Raw genomic sequence first — 19,900 nt, forward strand, 5'->3', positions numbered from 1 at the left:
CAGTATCATGTCATCTGCAAATAGTGACAGTTTAACTTCTTCTTTACCAATCTGGATTCCTTGTATTTCTTTATTTTGTCTGATTGCCGTGGCTAGGACCTCCAGTACTATGTTAAATAACAGTGGAGAGAGTGGGCATCCCTGTCTAGTTCCCGATCTCAGAGGAAATGCTTTCAGCTTCTCGCTGTTCAATATAATGTTGGCTGTGGGTTTATCATAGATGGCCTTTATTATGTTGAGGTACTTGCCCTCTATTCCCATTTTGCTGAGAGTTTTTAACATGAATGGATGTTGAACTTTGTCAAATGCTTTTTCAGCATCTATGGAGATGATCATGTGGTTTTTGTCTTTCTTTTTGTTGATGTGGTGGATGATGTTGATGGACTTTCGAATGTTGTACCATCCTTGCATCCCTGGAATGAATCCCACTTGGTCATGGTGTATGATCCTTTTGATGTATTTTTGAATTCGGTTTGCTAATATTTTGTTGAGTATTTTTGCATCTACGTTCATCAGGGATATTGGTCTGTAGTTTTCTTTTTTGGTGGGGTCTTTGCCTGGTTTTGGTATTAGGGTGATGTTAGCTTCATAGAATGAGTTTGGGAGTATCCCTTCCTCCTCTATTTTTTGGAAAACTTTAAGGAGAATGGGTATTATGTCTTCCCTGTATGTCTGATAAAATTCCGAGGTAAATCCATCTGGCCCGGGGGTTTTGTTCTTTGGTAGTTTTTTGATTACCTCTTCAATTTCGTTGCTGGTAATTGGTCTGTTTAGATTTTCTGTTTCTTCCTGGGTCAATCTTGGAAGGTTATATTTTTCTAGGAAGTTGTCCATTTCTCCTAGGTTTCCCAGCTTGTTAGCATATAGGTTTTCATAGTATTCTCCAATAATTCTTTGCATTTCCGTGGGGTCCGTCGTGATTTTTCCTTTCTCGTTTCTGATACTGTTGATTTGTGTTGACTCTCTTTTCTTCTTAATAAGTCTGGCTAGAGGCTTATCTATTTTGTTTATTTTCTCAAAGAACCAGCTTTTGGTTTCATTGATTTTTGCTATTGTTTTATTCTTCTCAATTTTATTTATTTCTTCTCTGATCTTTATTATGTCCCTCCTTCTGCTGACCTTAGGCCTCATCTGTTCTTCTTTTTCCAATTTCGATAATTGTGACATTAGACCATTCATTTGGGATTGCTCTTCCTTTTTTAAATATGCTTGGATTGCTATATACTTTCCTCTTAAGACTGCTTTTGCTGCGTCCCACAGAAGTTGGGGCTTAGTGTTGTTGTTGTCATTTGTTTCCATATATTGCTGGATCTCCATTTTGATTTGGTCATTGATCCATTGATTATTTAGGAGCGTGTTGTTAAGCCTCCATGTGTTCGTGAGCCTCTTTGCTTTCTTTGTACAGTTTATTTCTAGTTTTATGCCTTTGTGGTCTGAAAAGTTGGTTGGTAGGATTTCAATCTTTTGGAATTTTCTGAGGCTCTTTTTGTGGCCTAGTATGTGGTCTATTCTGGAGAATGTTCCATGTGCACTTGAGAAGAATGTATATCCCGCTGCTTTTGGATGTAGAGTTCTATAGATGTCTATTAGGTCCATCTGCTCTACTGTGTTGTTCAGTGCTTCCGTGTCCTTACTTATTTTCTGCCCAGTGGATCTATCCTTTGGGGTGAGTGGTGTGTTGAAGTCTCCTAGAATGAATGCATTGCAGTCTATATCCCCCTTTAGTTCTGTTAGTATTTGTTTCACATATGCTGGTGCTCCTGTGTTGGGTGCATATATATTTAGAATGGTTATATCCTCTTGTTTGACTGAGCCCTTTATCATTATGTAGTGTCCTTCTTTATCTCTTGTTACTTTCTTTGTTTTGAAGTCTATTTTGTCTGATATTAGTACTGCAACCCCTGCTTTCTTCTCACTGTTGTTTGCTTGAAATATGTTTTTCCATCCCTTGACTTTTAGTCTGTACATGTCTTTGGGTTTGAGGTGAGTTTCTTGTAAGCAGCATATAGATGGGTCTTGCTTTTTTATCCATTCTGTTACTCTGTGTCTTTTGATTGGTGCATTCAACCCATTTACATTTAGGGTGACTATTGAAAGATATGTACTTATTGCCATTGCAGGCTTTAGATTCGTGGTTACCAAAGGTTCAAGGTTAGCTTCTTAAGTATCTTACTGCCTAACTTAGCTCGCTTATTGAGCTGTTATATACACTGTCTGGAGATTCTTTTCTTCTCTCCCTTCTTGTTCCTCCTCCTCGATTCTTCATATGTTGGGTGTTTTGTGCTGTGCTCTTTCTAGGAGTGCTCCCATCTAGAGCAGTCCCTGTAAGATGTTCTGTAGAGGTGGTTTGTGGAAAGCAAATTCCCTCAGCTTTTGTTTGTCTGGGAATTGTTTAATCCCACCGTCATATTTGAATGATAGTCGTGCTGGATACAGTATCCTTGGTTCAAGGCCCTTCTGTTTCATTGTATTAAATATATCATGCCATTCTCTTCTGGCCTGTAGGGTTTCTGTTGAGAAATCTGACGTTAGCCTGATGGGTTTCCCTTTATAGGTGACCTTTTTCTCTCTAGCTGCCTTTAACACTCTTTCCTTGTCCTTGATCTTTGCCATTTTAATTATTATGTGTCTTGGTGTTGCCCTTCTTGGATCCTTTCTGTTGGGGGTTCTGTGTATTTCCGTGGTCTGTTTGATTACTTCCTCCCCCAGTGTGGGGAAGTTTTCAGCAATTATTTCTTCTAAGATACTTTCCATCTCTTTGCCTCTCTCTTCTTCTTCTGGGACCCCTATAATACGGATATTGCTCCTTTTAGATTGGTCACACAGTTCTCTTAATATTGTTTCATTCCTGGAGATCCTTTTGTCTCTCTCTATGTCAGCTTCTATGCGTTCCTGTTCTCTGATTTCAATTCCATCAATGGCCTCTTGCATTCTATCCATTCTGCTTATAAACCCTTCCAGAGTTTGTTTCATTTCTGCGATCTCCTTTCTGGCATCTGTGATCTCTTTCCGGACTTCATCCCATTTTTCTTGCGTATTTCTCTGCATCTCTGTCAGCATGTTTATGATTCTTATTTTGAATTCTTTGTCAGGAAGACTGGTTAGGTCTGTCTCCTTCTCTGGTGTTGTCTCTGTGATCTTTGTCTGCCTGTAGCTTTGCCTTTTCATGGTGATAGGAATAGTCTGCAGAACTGGGACGAGTGACGGCTGGGAGGACTTCCTTTCTTGTTGGTTTGTGGCCCTCCTCTCCTGGGAGAACAGCGGCCTCTAGTGGCTTGTGCTGCGCAGCTGCGCGCAGACAGGGTTTCTGCTTCCTGCCCGGCTGCTATGGAGTTAATCTCCGCTGTTGCTGTGGGCGTGGCCTGGCTCGGGCAGCTACTCCAAAATGGTGGAGTCGCGTTGGAGCAGGAGCTGCTGGGAGGCTATTTATCTCCGTAAGGGGCCTCCCTGCTCCCTGCAGCCCAGGGGTTAGGGTGCCCTGAGATCCCGGGTTCCCTACCTCTGGATTAAGTGACCCGCCCTGCCCCTTTAAGACTTCCAAAAAGCACCCGCTAAAACAAAACAACGACCACAAAAAAAAACAAGAAAAAAAATTTTTTTAATTAAAAAAAAAAAAAAAAAATTTTTTTTAATTAAAAAAAAAAAGGTGGTCGTTCGTTTTTCTTTATTCTCCGGTGCCAGCTTCAGGCCTCTGCTCACCGGTCTTTCTGCCCTGTTTCCCTAAAATTGGGGACTTCCAAAAAGCGCTCGCCAAAACAAAGCAGCAAAAAAGCAAAAAAAAAAAAATGGTCGTGCGCTTTTCTTATGTCCTCTGGCGCCCAGCCTCCAGTGCCTGCTCACTGTTCTTGCTGCCCTGTTTTCCCAGTATCGAGGGCCCTGCACTCTGGCCCGGATGGCTGGGGCTGGGTGTTCGGCAGCCCTGGGCTCCGTCTCCCTCCCGCTCTGCCTGCTCTTCTCCCGCCGGGAGCTGGGGGGAGGGGCGCTCGGCTCCCGCGGGGCCGGGGCTTGTATCTTACCCCCTTCGCGAGGCGCTGGGTTCTCTCAGGTGCGGATGTGGTCTGGATATTGTCCTGTGTCCTCTGGTCTTTATTCTAGGAAGGGTTGTCTTTGTTATATTTTCATAGATATATGTTGTTTTGGGAGGAGATTTCCGCTGCTCTACTCACGCCGCCATCTTCCGCCCCCTCTCTGGAATTTTTTTTTCCAAGTATTTTTACCCTGGGACCAGCTGGTCTAGTGCATTTTGGTGTAGAGGATACCTTGCCTACATTTCTAATTTAATATATCTATTCATATTTTCTACATTTTAAGCTTTTTGCTTATTTGTATTTTTACTGGTATAAGGATTTTTTTCTAATTGTATTTTTCATGTCAGTTGCTTGTGTGAACATTTTTGCCATTCCCATTTCTGTACTAGTATTATTCCACTTGAGAATCTTGGAAGACTTTTATGGTCAGAATTGATGGTGACGCTGCCAAAAACTAGTTAACTTTAAACTGATTGACAAGAACGTTTGCTGCTAAGAACATACTAACCTGCCCACTCTAATGCTTACTTTAATTATGGAAATCTGTGCAAGGTTTTAGCGCTTAGATTGTAACCTGAGGGGAAAAGAAAGATACCCAAATTGTTAAGAGCACTGGAGCGACTGTCAGTTTTTGTAAGCTATTTTCAAGTGGTGCTGCCAAAGGGGTAAACAAACTGCTGTACCCAGGGCTCGTCACTAAAAGTATTACGCTTGACAATAGCGGAGCTGTTTAAAAACTAATTGAAATATAATCCTTTTAAGTCTCCTACACACCTAGTTGTGTGAAACGAGACTGTGCAGTGCAGCTGATGGTGGAAATTTCCCAAGGTTTCTTAACTGGATTCCCTCACTCAACTCCCAGTCGGACATGTCCCACCCGAATCTAGCTCGAGTGCCACGCTTTTTCCAATTCACCTTTCAAAGTGAGGGTTTTTTTCCCGCCATTTCAGTTAGGACCGGCAGGTCTTTCCCCCAGTTTGTCCTCCCTTGTGGGAGGCTCGAGCCTTCAATGGCTTTCCCTGCCAGGCGCAGCGGAGCGCAAGTGCAGTAGGCGGCATTACGATCCCTGGGACTGAGCCAAAAAGTGACACACCAAGTTGCTTGAAAAGGGCTCAGCGTCCGTAGAAAACCCAAGGGCTAAAACCCTCACTGCTAGAGTAAGCGAACCGGGTTTCGCGCGGCTTGTGCACGAGATCAGCGCCCGCGCCGCGAGGAAAAAGTGCGGCCGTTGCAGGGAGGAGCGCGCGGTGGGGGCGGAGAGGGCACGGACGGGCGGGGAGGCGCGCTGTGCAGGCACAGCTGCTCGGCTGCTCTCGTCCCGGCGCTCCGGCCCAGCTCTCGCGGACAAGTACCGATATCGCGCGCCCCCCCCTCCGGTTCTGCCCCCTCCCCCGCCTCGGCGTCTGCGAAGATAAACGATAGTTGGCCGGCGAGCACCGAGTGTGTCTCCCGCCGCTGGGTTCGGCGGGCTGCGTGGGACCGGCGGCATCCCGGCCAGCCGGCCATGGCGGGGCTGTACTCGCTGGGAGTGAGCGTCTTCTCTGACCAGGGCGGGAGGAAGTACATGGAGGACGTGACACAAATTGTGGTGGAGCTCGAGCCGACGGCTGAAGAAAAGCCCTCGTCGCGGCGGTCGCTCTCGCAACCGTCGCCTCCGCAACTGTCACCGCCGGCTGCCGCCAGCGAAGTCCTGGGGAAAGGCCCCGCGGTGGCAGCCCGAGAAACTCGCGCCCCGCCCCCGGACTCCGGGCCCTCGCCAGCTCCCGGCCGCCGCTGCGGCCGCCGTTCCTCGGTGGCGTTTTTCGCCGTGTGCGACGGGCACGGCGGGCGAGAGGCGGCACAGTTTGTCCGGAAACACTTGTGGGGTTTCATCAAGAAGCAGAAGGGGTTCACCTCGTCCGAGCCGGCGAAGGTTTGCGCTGCCATCCGTAAAGGCTTTCTCGCTTGTCACCTCGCCATGTGGAAGAAACTGGGTAAGTTCCCTGGCTTGTTTGGCGCCCGCCTCTTTGTCAGTCAGTTGAGGGCTTTTATAGCATCAGCACCGCGTGGGCCCCCCGGCACCGAGAGCCCTATCAAAGTGTACACGGGTGGGAGTGAAGACTTCTCGGGCTCACAGTGCTTTCCGGGGTGCAGGTCTGGGCATACAGAAGTTCCTTAGGAATTCAGGATCGCTGTTTCCCTGCAACTGCTCTTCGCTTTATTTCTATCCACAAAGGATCAATGGAAAACAGTCTTCTCCCTTGGCGGCATCGCTTTGCTGGCAACCAGCGAAACATGTTTGAAACCTGGCGCCAGAGTTTGGCCAAAAGGTGTATTGAAGACTTATTACTATCCGCCACGCGAAGGGAGCGGGAGATGGTACAACTTGCAGTGTTTCCATAGAAACTTGTCATACTTTTGCTTTTGAAGGAGTTGTCTCTGTCGGTTGCCTCCTACGGTGGTGTCAGTGCTCCAGAATGAGCGCAGGAGACTGGTAGTTGGAGAAAACTGTTAGCTTATTTAGAAAGGTAAAATGTAATCGTCCAGCGACTTAATGCTTGGGAAGGAATTGGGTTCTGGTGATTATAAAATGTTATTAGGATCTTTATGCTTGAAATGCTTATGGAAAATAAATGCGCGGAATGCGTTGTTACCTCTTTAAATTGGCCCCATGTTAGGGGTATGTTTTAAATGTTTTTAGGGCGTTTTAAAATTACACTTTTTTTGGAGGTAGTTGCCGTAGCTAATTGCTGTCAGATAGTTCTCAACATTTCCTACTTAAAAGTATTTAGAATTTGTAACTGCCGGTCAAAGTTGCAAGACATAAGGAATAACTGATACGGTAAAAGGAAATAGAGACCTTTATTTCTAAAAATTTGATGTAGTTTCGTCTAAGCTTTAATGTTTTCTAAAGCAACCAATGTTTCTGTACCCAACATGCTACCATACAGAGTTGTAGTTGCTTGTCATCGCTATGAAATGAATGGCACGAATCTTTCTTAGAGAAAAGGTAATCTGTCATTAAAGAAATCCTCTTAATGGTAGTATAATGGTGCTTTATTTTCAGCAAAGGGAGAGAGAACGTAGAGAAGACTGTCAAGACTGTAAAGACTGGTTAAATACAGAACATTTAAAAAAGATATTGTCAAAGAATTGAAGACCAGCTTCTTTAAAAGCCTGTTTTCTATTTGCCTGGCTTTCTGCCAAGAATTATTTGATTGACTCAGAGAACAACCAGTCCGCCTGTGGGAGGCGTTTCTTATCCAATCCCCGTGGCCCCTATTATTGATTTGTTTTGTTTTTGTGTAGGCGGAGCAGAGCTGAAAGCACTGCAGTATATTCCAGAAATATGTAGTTTCATTGCCTGCAGGGCGACTGGGAGTGAACAGCCAGACAACAAGATAGAGGCTGATTAGACACAAAGAACTAGTTAGAGTCCTGTTTATTTTGTATTTCAGATGGAGCAACGTGTATTTGCCATATGTTTGAACTAAAATGATCAAGTATAAACCCTGTTACTTGCACATTTTTAATAAAGCAGGGACTATTCTGTTAAATGTGAATGTGTGTTATTTATTCTAAAATATATATAATAAAGTTTCTTTTTAAAAGTTGTACTTGAGTCCCAAATTCATGGTTAGCTCCTCATTTTCTGTAAAGTAAACTGCAGTTTGTAATTTACACACCAAGTCCTTCCCAGTCTAACTTACGAGTCCCTATTCAGTTTTATCTGTTATTCACATTTGTGTCACATTAGGCTATTCACCTTTTTCCCAGGGCACGTGGAAACATCCCAGTTTTTTAATTTCCCCCTCTCAACTTAAAAAAGAGCTGAAGAATATACTCCTCAGGCTCTAAGACAGTATGTTTTCTTCTGTGGGAAATTTTGTTCATTTTAGCATTAAGTATCCTGTGTTTCTACTTTTGTAGTGCTCATTGGGTGACAACAGTGGTTCTCATACTTTCTACCCTCAGAACCTTTTGTAGTCTTAAATGATTGAGGACCCCAAAAAGCTTTTGTTTCTATTTCTACACATATATTTACTATATGAGAAACTACAAAAATTATAATACAGTAAAATATAAACTTATTATATGTTAATCTATTTTAAAATGAAAAATGTCATTTTTCCAAAATAAATACTGAAATAAATAGTCTCTATGTGCTTCTGCATTCTGTCTGTTGTGCTATGCTGTCTGGTTGAAGTATGTATAGAAAAGGCAGCCTCACACATACACGTGGTAGGAAAACGGTGGAATGGTTTATTAGTCTTTTCAGATAATTGTGGGTATTCTACACCAAAAGTTTCTTAAAGGTTAGTCAAACTGGAATCTGAAACCTTATCAATAAACTTTTTGTATTTTTACATTAAGATCTGTTGGTCTCTCTTGCACTTTGAATGAATCTTTTAACCATGTGTGATTTTGTGACATGGCGTATTAGTTATTTGGAAAATAATGGTTCACTGAGTGATGCAGAAATTTCAAATATTGATGTACTTTATTATACAGTATCAAAACACATTTGTTAATATCACTAATCTCATCAGAGAGTCTTTAGATTGGGAAACTGTCTAGTTCATTGTAGTGGATGCATATTTTCCAAAATGGGACTTTTTAAGCTCCAGTTAAAAAAAAAAAAAAGTGAAAATGGTGGTCCATGAAAAATGTAGTTTGTTCATTTCATAACTGATACAACCACAAGTACTTTTTCTCTGGACAGCCATAGTATGCGAAGAGAAGCCTGTTGTGTATACTTCCTTTTTTGTCATACAGAATATTAAAAATATGTGAATTAATTTTTATTGCATGATCAAGGACATTCTTAAGTGAAACTAGTTTACCTTTTTCTGTTTTTTTGACTCTGAGTGGCTATGGAGAATACAGTGACTACTAGTTCATTTTCGTGCCACTGCCTTGATTCCTAACGCTCCAGCAATTCTACTAACCATTGCTTTTGAACCATCAGTGCAAATGTTAACACAGTGAAAAGGGCAAATTATTAGAATTATTACGAAAATACTTTTGGTCTTGTGAAATCCCTATAAAGATCACACAGACCAATATGAGATAACCATTATATTTTGTCTGCCTTGCAGCTAAACTTGAGAAGTCTTTGTGGACAAAGATATTGCCTTACACATCTTATAATTATTCTCTAAGGGCTGACCAATTCATTGTGGAAAGCAACTGCTAATTTAGTTGAATTCTTGTGGCTTTCTTAAGCCTTTTCTTAAGGCTTAATGTTAAATTAGCTTTCTTACCTGTTTTCTAATTAGGTTTTTTTTCCCACTTTTAAAAACTGGTAAAATACAGATAAGATTTACCCTTAGGGAGTTTTAAGTGTACAATTCACAGTATTGTGCCACTATCCATTTTCAGAACTTGTTCATCATTCCAAACAGAAACTCTGTACCCATTAAACAATAATTCCCCATTACTGTCTTCCCCAGCTCCTGGTAACCTTGATTTTACTTAGTGTTGCTATGAATTTGCCTACTATTAGGTACCTAATATAATTGGAATGGTACAAGATTTGTTCCTTTGTATGCTTTCACTTAGAAAAATGCCTTTAAGTTTCATCCATATTGTAACATGTATAAGAGTTTTCTTCCTTTTTAAGATTTGAGTAATATCCTATTGTTTGTATCTCATTTATCCACTCATCTGTTGATGGACATTTGGGTTGTCTGCAGATTTTGGCTATTATGAATAAAGGTGATGTAAGGCTTTTCTTTACAGTGAAGTCCACTAGTAAATGTAGAAAGAATGATTGAACTACAAAGTCACATTTGATAACCATAATAATTGATTCAGCCAAAAAACATCGATGATTGCTGAAACTAGTGGGTGAAAATTTGAGGAACTGAATTATATTATGTTCCCAGATATGCTCTAACAAATTAACACAAATTGGGTGACTTAACGTAACAGAAATTTATTCTCTCCTTGTTTTGGAGGCCAGAAGTCTGAAATCAAGGTGTTAGCAGAGTTGATTCCTTTTTGGAGACTCTGAGGGAGAATCTGTTTCATGCTTCCTTCTACTTCCTAGTGGCTGCCAGCAATCTTTGGCATTTCTTGACTTGTAAATGCATCAGTCAGCCTCCGGTGTCTTTTCTATGATCTCCCCGGTGTCTTCTCTTCTAAGGACACTTGTCTTTGGATTTAGGGCCTACTCTAATCCAGGTTGAACTCTTCTTAACCTCTTTAACCTAATTACGTCTGCAAAGACCCTTTTCCCGAATAAGGTCACATTTACAGGTTCTGGGTGAACATGACTCTTATTGGGGGAGACACCATTTAACCCATTATAAGCGTATTTACATTGTTTCAGTTTATCTCCCTATGTAATGCTTATTATTTACAAAAGGAAAAAGCCTATAATGAAGAATACTAATAGACACCACCATAATCAAGTGATCAAAGGTAGCATAACTTTTTATGGGGCAGATTGAAATTGTATACTGTCTGCAATGAGATTATATTTAACACTTTGTGATATTCCTTCCAAAAATGCATAATTTGAATACAAGCATGAGGAACTTGAAACAAACCCAAACTGAGGGGTGTTCTTGAAATTATTGGCCTGGTAGTGCTTCTAAAACGCACGAAGGAAACAATGAGGAATTGTTCCAGATTGAGAGACTAAAGAGATGTGATATGTAATATAATAAGGGATCTTAAATTTTATCCTTGTATTATAATTACAGAATAATTTATGAAATTTGAGATTGATGGGTTAGATGGTAGTATGGTATCAGTGTTAATTTCCTGATTTTGATGGTTAACTGTGGTTATGTACGAGAATGCCCTTGCTTGTAGGAATTAGATACTATAATGGTGTTTGGAAGTGATGGGATATCTTGTTGGCAGTTTACTGTCTATTGGTTCAAGAAAAAGAAACTCTTTGATTTAGTCCCGCAACAAAGAAAAAGTAAAGTTGAAGAATCAGGTTTCAGAAAGATCAGAAAACTGGGTGTCCCCAGGAATGTAAGCAAATTTCATAAGTGTCCTGCTGCTGGATGCATCCCAGATAGCCAAGGCAGTGCTTTATTTGTTTCAGTAAAGAGAATAAATCAGAAACAGCAGCTGCATTTAGCATCGCCATTTGATTATAATCCACTGTCATTTTTTGAAGAGCTTTCAGACTTTTGCAATGCTCAAACTATAGAATGCAATATGTAGGATCACTGCTGCTTTCGTGTTGTAATGGTGACATGAGTGTTTGTGATCTTTTGAGATGTGATGAAGCTTTTCATTTTCTTGGAGGAGAGTATCATTGGTGGAGTTCTCCAAAGTCTTGAACTTGTCCTTTTCTACCAAAATAGGCTTCCTGACCTGTCAAGAGCTGTGAAGGGAAGTTATTCTGTACTGTGGTTATTCAGGGACTAACCTAGCTTTGGGATAGGTTTGGGATTCCATTGGGTCCAAGGTAGAGTGGATTCAAATTCCTGTTTAGTATTTCATCTCCATGAGCCTTAGCTGTGAACCAATGAACTGTGGTTAGGTTCTGTAGCCCCAGAATTATTACCTTATAGCCATCATTCAGTAATTACTCAATGTTGTGGGTATTTCTCTTTCCTTGGTGTACAGCTACATGTGAAAATGGGGACATAGCACTTTGAAGAAGGTTAACATCTCCTTTCACTAAACTTGGAAGATTTTTTTGTTTGTTTCTTGTCTTTGATTTTTTGAGTCAAATAAGTCCTGTGGATGACTATCATGGAGATCCAGTTTTTCTTCTGCTCTGTTGTCAGTTAGGTAACCCTACCAACTTTGCTTTGGTAATAAATGCTCTTACCTGATCTCAGGGTTCTCCCAACCCCACAGAGAGCAGGGAACTCATTTTAGTTACAGCCTCTTTCATTAGTATTCCTTGCCTAGAGAGAAGAGTCAATAAGATGTATTTGAAAGATTTTGTTGTTTTTCTAATTGCTTCCTTAAGCATTAAAGTTAGTCTTCTGATCCTTTCTTGCGGTGGGTAAATGGGAAACATATTCCTATAGTAGATTTAATGTAAGGTCCATATCCCCAAATGTTTGAATTGTTTCCTTTATGTCATTGTGTTCATTTTCTTTTTTTTTAGATAATTATTTTTTATTGAAGGGTAGTTGACACACAGCATTACATTAGTTTCAGGTGTACAACACAGTGATTCAACATTTACATACATGATAATTCTAGGTACCAGCTATCACCATACCAAGTTGTTACAATATTTTGACTATATTCCTTATGTGTTCATTTTCTACAGCTGCTTTAGCAAATTTCCAAAACATTGGTTGACTTCAAACAAGAAATTTATTTCCTCTCAGTTCTGGTGGCCACAAGTCCAACATCAAGGTGTTGGCAGGGCCATGCTCTCTCTGTACTCTTTAACCTCTAAGGCAGTATCCATCCTTGTCTCTTTTAGCTTCTGGTGTTTACTGGCCATCCCTGGCTTGTAAATGCATCACTTCAGTCACATCGCCATCTTTTCACAGTGTGTCTTAACATCATTTTCCTTCTGTCTATTTGTCCAAATTTCCCCTTTTTATTAGAACCCAATCCTATTGGATTAGGGCCCACTCTACTGACCTTATTTTAACCGAGTTACCTCTGTAAAGACCCTATTTCCAAATAAGGTCATTTTCTGAGTTACGTGATGTTAGAATTTCAACATACCTTTTTTGGAGGGGCACAATTCAACCTATAGTCATATCAATCAGTCACATCACATTATTTGTGGTTTCTTAGAGTCATATGTCATCTTAGGCCAGAGTTGGGTCTCTATATTAGCTGACCCAGAAGAGATTTTTGACCACAGTGCTAACCTAGTGTGCTGACTACAGACTATGTGTACCGTTCTTTTAAATTCAGCCCTATCTTACTACTGTAAATTATGGGCTATTTGGTTACCATCTGGAACATAAATGAGAGTCTTGATCCTTTAAGCCTTTGTTGGTTCCTTAACTGACATTTGTCTGAGGGTAAGTTGTCTGCAACTTACTCTGTGGTTCAGTTTTTGTATTACAGTTTTTTGAACGTAACACAGACTAACTAGTCCACATTAAGGAGAGAAAACATGGGAATTTATTGAAGGACCTTAGGTAGTTCACAGAATCAAACCTAAAGACTGAAGCAGGTCTCAAAATGGACAGAACTAGGGTACCTCTGGGGCTCTAGGTGATAGGAGCTAGTGGACACTTATTGAAAGGTGTTAGTCTCTGGGATCGATCAACATCCCAAGAGCTCTAGCAGTTTTCTGGCTTCATGCCTTCCTGTCTTATGATGTAGATGTTCTGAAAGAATCTAATCTAGTTTAGGTCATTTGCTTACTCCAATGCTGGGAGCAAGCAAATTTTTTAGTTCCACTGAAGACTGCTTGCAGTGGAAGCTGTGTACTCCAGAACGTGATCCGGATGCTAGTACTACAGGGGGAAATGGGTTCTGCACAAGTGTGCACTGTATTTAACACTATAAAATGAGGACTGAAGTGAAAACAAGATAGCTTTTTTCTTCATTTGGATTTTTCAGAAAAAAAAAAACTCAATGAGGATGAATTATTTGGTTAAACAATGTTTATCTTTTGATGGCTGTTGGTGTTTTCAAATTGTTTTCCTGAAGGCATTTATATGTCCATACTACTTTGACATTAAAATTTTGTAAGAACTCCTAGTATAGTGATTAGAAGTCCTTTGTATTGCCTGGGTTTGAATCCCAGCTTCTCTGTTTATTAGCTCTCTGGCCTTGGGTAAAACCTCTTTGTGCCAAAGTATCTTAAAAATAGAGATAATGATAGTACCTACCTCTCCTGAGAGTTAGATGAGTCAGTAATATTAATTAGTAATGCTAAGTACATAAGTATGCCAAGTTTTAAGTTTATTTCAAAGAGCATATGCTTTTTATATTTATAGTAGTTTTACTTCATTCAGAAATTTTAGTTTTTGTTATAAAATTTATCAGTCTTTGTCTTAATGATTCATGCATATATATATTTTTTATTTTGTTATTGATATACAATTACATGAGCAACATTGTAGTTACTAGGTTCCCCCCATTATCAAGTCCCCACCACATACCCCTTACAGTCACTGTCCATCAGCGTAGTAAGATGCTATAGAATCACTACTTGTCTTCTCTATGCTATACTGCCTTCCCCGTGCCACATGCTACATTATATGTGTTAATCATAAAGCCCCTTATACCCCTTCTCCCTCCCTTCCCACCCACCCCCTCCAGTCCCTTTCTCTTTGGCAACTGTTAGTCCATTCTTGGGTTCTGTGAGTCTGCTTCTGTTTTGTTCCTTCAGTTTTTGCTTTATTCTTATGCTCCACAGATGAGTGAAATCATTTGGCACTTGTCTTTCTCTGCCTGGCTTATTTCACTGAGCATAATACCCTCTAGCTCCATCCATGTTTTTGCAATTGGTAGGATTTGTTTTCTTCTTATGGCTGAATAATTTTCCATTGTATGTACCACGTCTTCTTTATTCATTCATCTACTGAAGGACACTTAGGTTGCTTCCATTTCTTGGCTATTGTAAACAGTGCTGCAATAAACAAAGGGGTGCGTATGTCTTTTTCAAACTGGGCTGCTGCATTCTTAGGGTAAATTCCTAGGAGTGGAATTCCTGGGTCAAATGGTTTTTCTATTTTTAGGTTTTTGAGGAACCTCCATACTGCTTTCCACAGTGGTTGAGCTAGTTTACATTCCCATCAGCAGTGTAGGAGGGTTCCTCTTTCTCCGCATCCTCACCAGCATTTGTTGTTCCTATTCTTTTGTATGTTGGCCATCCTAACTGGGGTGAGGTGATATCTCATTGTGGTCTTAATTTGCGTTTCCCTGATAATTAGCCATGCATATTTTCTTTAAAAACACCTTCTTTAAGTCAGAGTTCATATACTGATGCTTTCTTTTTAATATGTTCCTAGTTTTAAGCCATTTGCTTTTAAGTCCTTTCTCAAAAATTGGAAGATTAAAATGTAAATTAGAAAATAAGACTAATTTAATTAAGGAAGACAAATTAGGAAGATGTCGATTCATTAGTATGTAAATTTACTGTACTTTCAATCAGAACCTCAAGAGGGTTTGTTTTTTAATTTCATGAGTTTCTTAAAGTTCATCTGGAAAAATACTTAAGAGAATATAGAAAAAGAAGAAGAATTGGAGGGCTAACTTAAACTTCCAATTATCAAAAATTGTTATAAATAGTAGATGAGTCCAGACGTACATCTGAGGCAAAATGTAGTGTATCATAAAGGTGATATTTCAAAAGGAATGGAAAAAGCATGGGTTATTCAGTATTTTTAGGTCTTTTTGTACATACTAGTGCTTCTGATAAAAAATGTGATTTAAATAGTATTTTGTGTTTGAATATCCTTTTAGTTTCAGCTCTTTTTCTTCCTTTCCACTTTGTTTTAGGTTCTTTTGCAAGTAGCTGGATTACTTACATACTGTGTACATTTCTTGAATGAATTTAAGAACCTTTTTCAGATTCACCTCATTGTGATAATAAAGATTCTTTGCTGTGGACAACAGAGTCTACTTTAGCTTATTTAAAAAGAAAAAAGAAAAAGTTTTAGCAAGTGCTGTAGTTATCCGTGAATAAAATAACTAAATTGGCTAAATAAGCATACAACATACTCTAGAGCTTCTAGGAATGATGTCTGTAACTGAAGTAGAAAATTGGATGGGCTAGGGAGCTGTCTTCAGTGACCCGTGCCTGCAAAATTTATGCTTTCTTCTTTTTTTTTGTTTTAACTTTGAAAAATTGTGAAATATAACTTAGCATACATATAGAAAAGGCCATAAAACATAAATATACACTTAATTAATAATTATAAAATGCACTCCAGGGGAGCCCCTGTATGTTGTTCTGATTCACATTCTGTCTTCCTACAGGGGGTAACCACTATCCTGACTTTCGTGATGATAGTTCTGTAGTGACTTACTTATTTTACTTAATAGTTTTACCACTTACCTGTAGACATGATAGTTTGTTTCTGAAGAAAATCATGTTGTATGTATTCTTTTATCTCATGCATCTTGTGAGATCCTTACTCATTACATGTGATATAATCTTTCATCATGTTGGACATTTGGGTGGTGGTTGCTTGTTTTTAGCCCATATGAACAGTGCTGCTATGAATGCTCATATGTATTCTGTGTACATGTATATTAATTTATGTTATATACCTAGGGGTAGTGAAAAGTTAACGACTGTACATATCCTCACCTTTAATATATAATGCCTAGACTTGGTGAGGGGTGAGCCTAGTAAACATAATGTTCTTCATGTAATTGTAGATTAATGATAACAACAACAACAAAAAAAGATGTAAACATATAATGCCTAGATGTTTCCTGTAGTGGCTGTACCAGTTTATACTCAGTAGTCAGTGATAGAGCATAGAGCTTGTTGGTCCACCTTATATACGCTTAATGCAACCTGATAATTATGTAGTAATATCTCATTGTGTTTTTTAATTTGTATTTCCTGTTGATTAAAGAAACCAAACACCTTTGTATGTTTTTTGGCTATTTGAATTTCCTCTTCTGTAAAAGGCCTATTTAGGCCTTTTGCCTATTTTTCTATTGGGCAGTCTGTCTTACTGATTTGATTTCTAGGAGCATTTTGTATAGTCTTGATACCATTTCCTTGGCATGTATATACATATATATAACAAATATATCTTCTTCCATTCCATATGTTGTCTTTTCATTCTAGTAATGGTATCTTTAGTTGAACAGAAACCCTTAATTTTGATGGTAGTAAAACTTCACATTATTTTCTTTGTATGGCTGGTCAATTCTTGGTCTTTAGGAAATCCTTCCCGAACATGAGATCATGAATTGGGTACCTTCCTGTATTTTTCCCAAGCATTTTAGCTTTGCTTGTCATGTTAGGTCTTTAATGTACCTGTTACTGACTTTTTTGTGTTTGGCATGAGTGACCCAAAGTTGTGTGTGGTTTTTTTCCCCCTATGTTGTCCCAACTGAATGTCTATCCATTTATTGAACGTCTTTTCTTTCTCCACTGTTCACATATCAGGTGTCTAAATATGCATGAGTCTACTCACTGTTCTGTTCTGTTCTGTTGGTCCACTCGTTTACAACTTTTCTAGAAAGGTCCTGTTACAGATTTCTTAGCATTGTTCCCAGATACATTATACCTTTTGTTGCTTTTGCGAGTGGTAACTTTTTTAAAAAAGCTACTTTTTGTATGTATCTGAAACTAATATATTTTGTACATCAACTATATTCCAATAAAAAGTTACATTTTATAATTTTGTTGCTGGCTTACAGAAATAGAATTGATATTTTATATAATCCAATAACCTTATCAGTGTCAGTTATGTAGACATTCTGAGTTTTCCACAGATATTTTCTTGGAGGCTGTTTTTTTTTCTCTTCATATTTCTCTTGGTGAGTGTCAGGCTGTTTGCTTTTCTTAAATTATGGTCATAACAAAAACTATCATTGAGCACTTACAGTGTGTCTGGTACTGTTGTAGGTGGTTTTACATATGTATATGTGTATGAATTTCTAGCTTCATCAGTATTGGTAGCTGTTCTGGTTTCCCTCAGCAATTTTGAAAGTCATAATTTGATACACTGCAGGCCGCCCTCTGCTGTGGATGACAGGGCCCTTTCTAGGGTAGGTTCTCTCTGTGGGATAGGATGGGGAGATGCACTGTAGAGTTCAAGAGATGTCTTTTCTACATATATAATATTGAAATATTTAGTCTGAATGTACTAAAGCAGCCTTGAGTCTGTGGAAGTTGTATGGCACCCCACCCAGTATTTCAGGCCCGCTTCCTTCTCCCTTATCCTCCCTTACCCTGTTGTCTCTATCAATAGATGCATCACTTTCCTAAAAAGGGAGGTATTATAGCTCCGGCAGCTTAGGAACTAAAATGTTTTACTTTTTTCTTTTCAGATCACTTAGGCACTCTCCTAACTCCTGCAGTGGTAAACTATGTGCCAAGCTTCTTCTGTCCATTCTTGCTTCAGCTTTGGCCACTACCCCTGATTTTGAGCTTTTCTGGGACTCTGTTAACAGGGAAAACTGATACACTGCTTTCTTCAATGACTGCATTTTTTGCTTATGAAAACAAGCTTTGCATTCTGGTTTTTCCCTCACTGTAATTCCATTTATTTAAAATTCCAGGAATTCCTCAGATGTGCTTGTGACCTTTCTCTGTGTTTCATAAATGCTATGGACTTTTTCTAATATTTATATTATGTCCTTTTGGTGGCATTTTGGTGGGGAGAATGTATCAGTTTTTGGACTCTGTTATCTTAAACTTTGTGTTGTGCACTGTTTACTATTACAGAGTACTTCAGAATTTTTAATGGCAGTGAATTTAATTAATATTTGGGGTCTATGCCACTTAATGTTTTAGTTCGCTTTAACAAGTTTCTTTTTTATTTTTTTTTATTTTGGTATCATTTATCTACAATTACATGAAGAACATTATGTTTACTAGGCTCTCCCCTTCACCAAGTCCCCCCAACAGACCCCTTCACAGTCACTGTCCATCTGCGTAGTAAGATGCTGTAAAATCACTACTTGTCTTCTCTGTGTTGCACAGCCCTCCCCGTATCCCCCACGCACTATACTATATGCTAATCGTAATGCCCTCTTTCTTTTTCCCCGCGCTTATCCCTCCCTTCCCACCCATCCTCCCCAGTCCCTTTCCCTTTGGTAACTGTTAGTCCATTCTTGAGTACTGTGATTCTGCTGCTGTTTTGTCCCTTCAGTTTTCCTTTCTTCTTATACTCCACATATGAGTGAAATCATTTGGTACTTGTCTTTCTCCACCTGGCTTATTTCAGTGAGCATAATACCCTCTAGCTCCATCCATGTTGTTGAGAATGGTAGGATCTGTTTTTTTCTTATGGCTGAGTAATATTCCATTGTGTATATGTACCACTTCTTTATCCATTCATCTACTGATGGACATTTAGGTTGCTTCCATATCTTGGCTATTGTAAATAGTGCAGCGATAAACATAGGGGTGCATCTGTCGTTTTCAAACTGGAGTGCTGCATTCTTAGGGTAAATTCCTAGAAGTATTTAGGAGGTCAAATGGTATTTCTATTTTGAGCATTCTGAGGAACCTCCATACTGCTTTCCACAATGGTTGAACTAATTTACATTCCCACCAGAAGTGTAGGAGGGTTCCCCTTTCTCCACAACCTCACCAACATTTGTTGTTGTTTGTCTTTTCGATGATGGCGATCCTTACTGGTGTGAGGTGATATCTCATTGAGGTTTTAATTTGCATTTCTCTGATGATTACTGATGTGTAGCATGTTTTCATGTGCCTGTTGGCCATCTGGACTTCTTCTTTAGAGAACTGTCTATACAGCTCCTCTGCCCATTTTTTAATTGGATTATTTGCTTTTTGTTTGTTGAGGTGTGTGAGCTCTTTATATATTTTGGATGTCAATCCTTTATCGGATCTGTCATTTATGAATATATTCTCTCATACTGTAGGATACCTTTTTGTTCTATTGATGGTGTCCTTTGCTGTACAGAAGCTTTTCTGCTTGATATAGTCCCACTTGTTCATTTTTGCTTTTGTTACCCTTGCCCTGGGAGATATGGTCATGAAGAAGTCACTCATGTTTATGTCCATGAGATTTTTGCCTATGTTTTTTTCTAAGGGTTTTATGGTTTCATGACTTACATTCAGGTTTTTGATCCATTTCGAATTTACTTTCGTGTATGGGGTTAGACAGTGATCCAGTTTCATTCTCTTACATGTGGCTGTCCAGTTTTGCCAGCACCATCTGTTGAAGAGACTGTCATTTCCCCATTGTATGTCCATGGCTCCTTTACATATACTTATTGATCGTGTATGCTTGGGTTTTTATCTGGGATCCCTAGTGTGTCCCACTGGTCTA

At 39.5% G+C, this 19,900-nt stretch overlaps 1 protein-coding gene across 4 annotated transcripts in view; it reads left to right on the plus strand.

Annotated features, from left to right (window-relative positions):
* The first annotated feature begins 5,399 nt into the window (after nucleotides 1-5,399).
* LOC130683540 (protein phosphatase 1D-like) overlaps nucleotides 5,400-19,900 on the plus strand; it is a 223,398-nt gene continuing 208,897 nt past the window's right edge. For all 4 annotated transcript variants that reach the window (XM_057501272.1, XM_057501271.1, XM_057501270.1 and 1 more), the window contains exon 1: nucleotides 5,400-6,001. In XM_057501272.1, the coding sequence (XP_057357255.1) occupies nucleotides 5,533-6,001 (469 nt within the window). In that variant the 5' untranslated portion in view covers nucleotides 5,400-5,532. The remainder of the gene's footprint in view (nucleotides 6,002-19,900) is intronic.

This window comes from Manis pentadactyla, chromosome 4, assembly GCF_030020395.1.
Source record: "Manis pentadactyla isolate mManPen7 chromosome 4, mManPen7.hap1, whole genome shotgun sequence".
Taxonomy (NCBI): Eukaryota; Metazoa; Chordata; class Mammalia; order Pholidota; family Manidae; genus Manis; species Manis pentadactyla.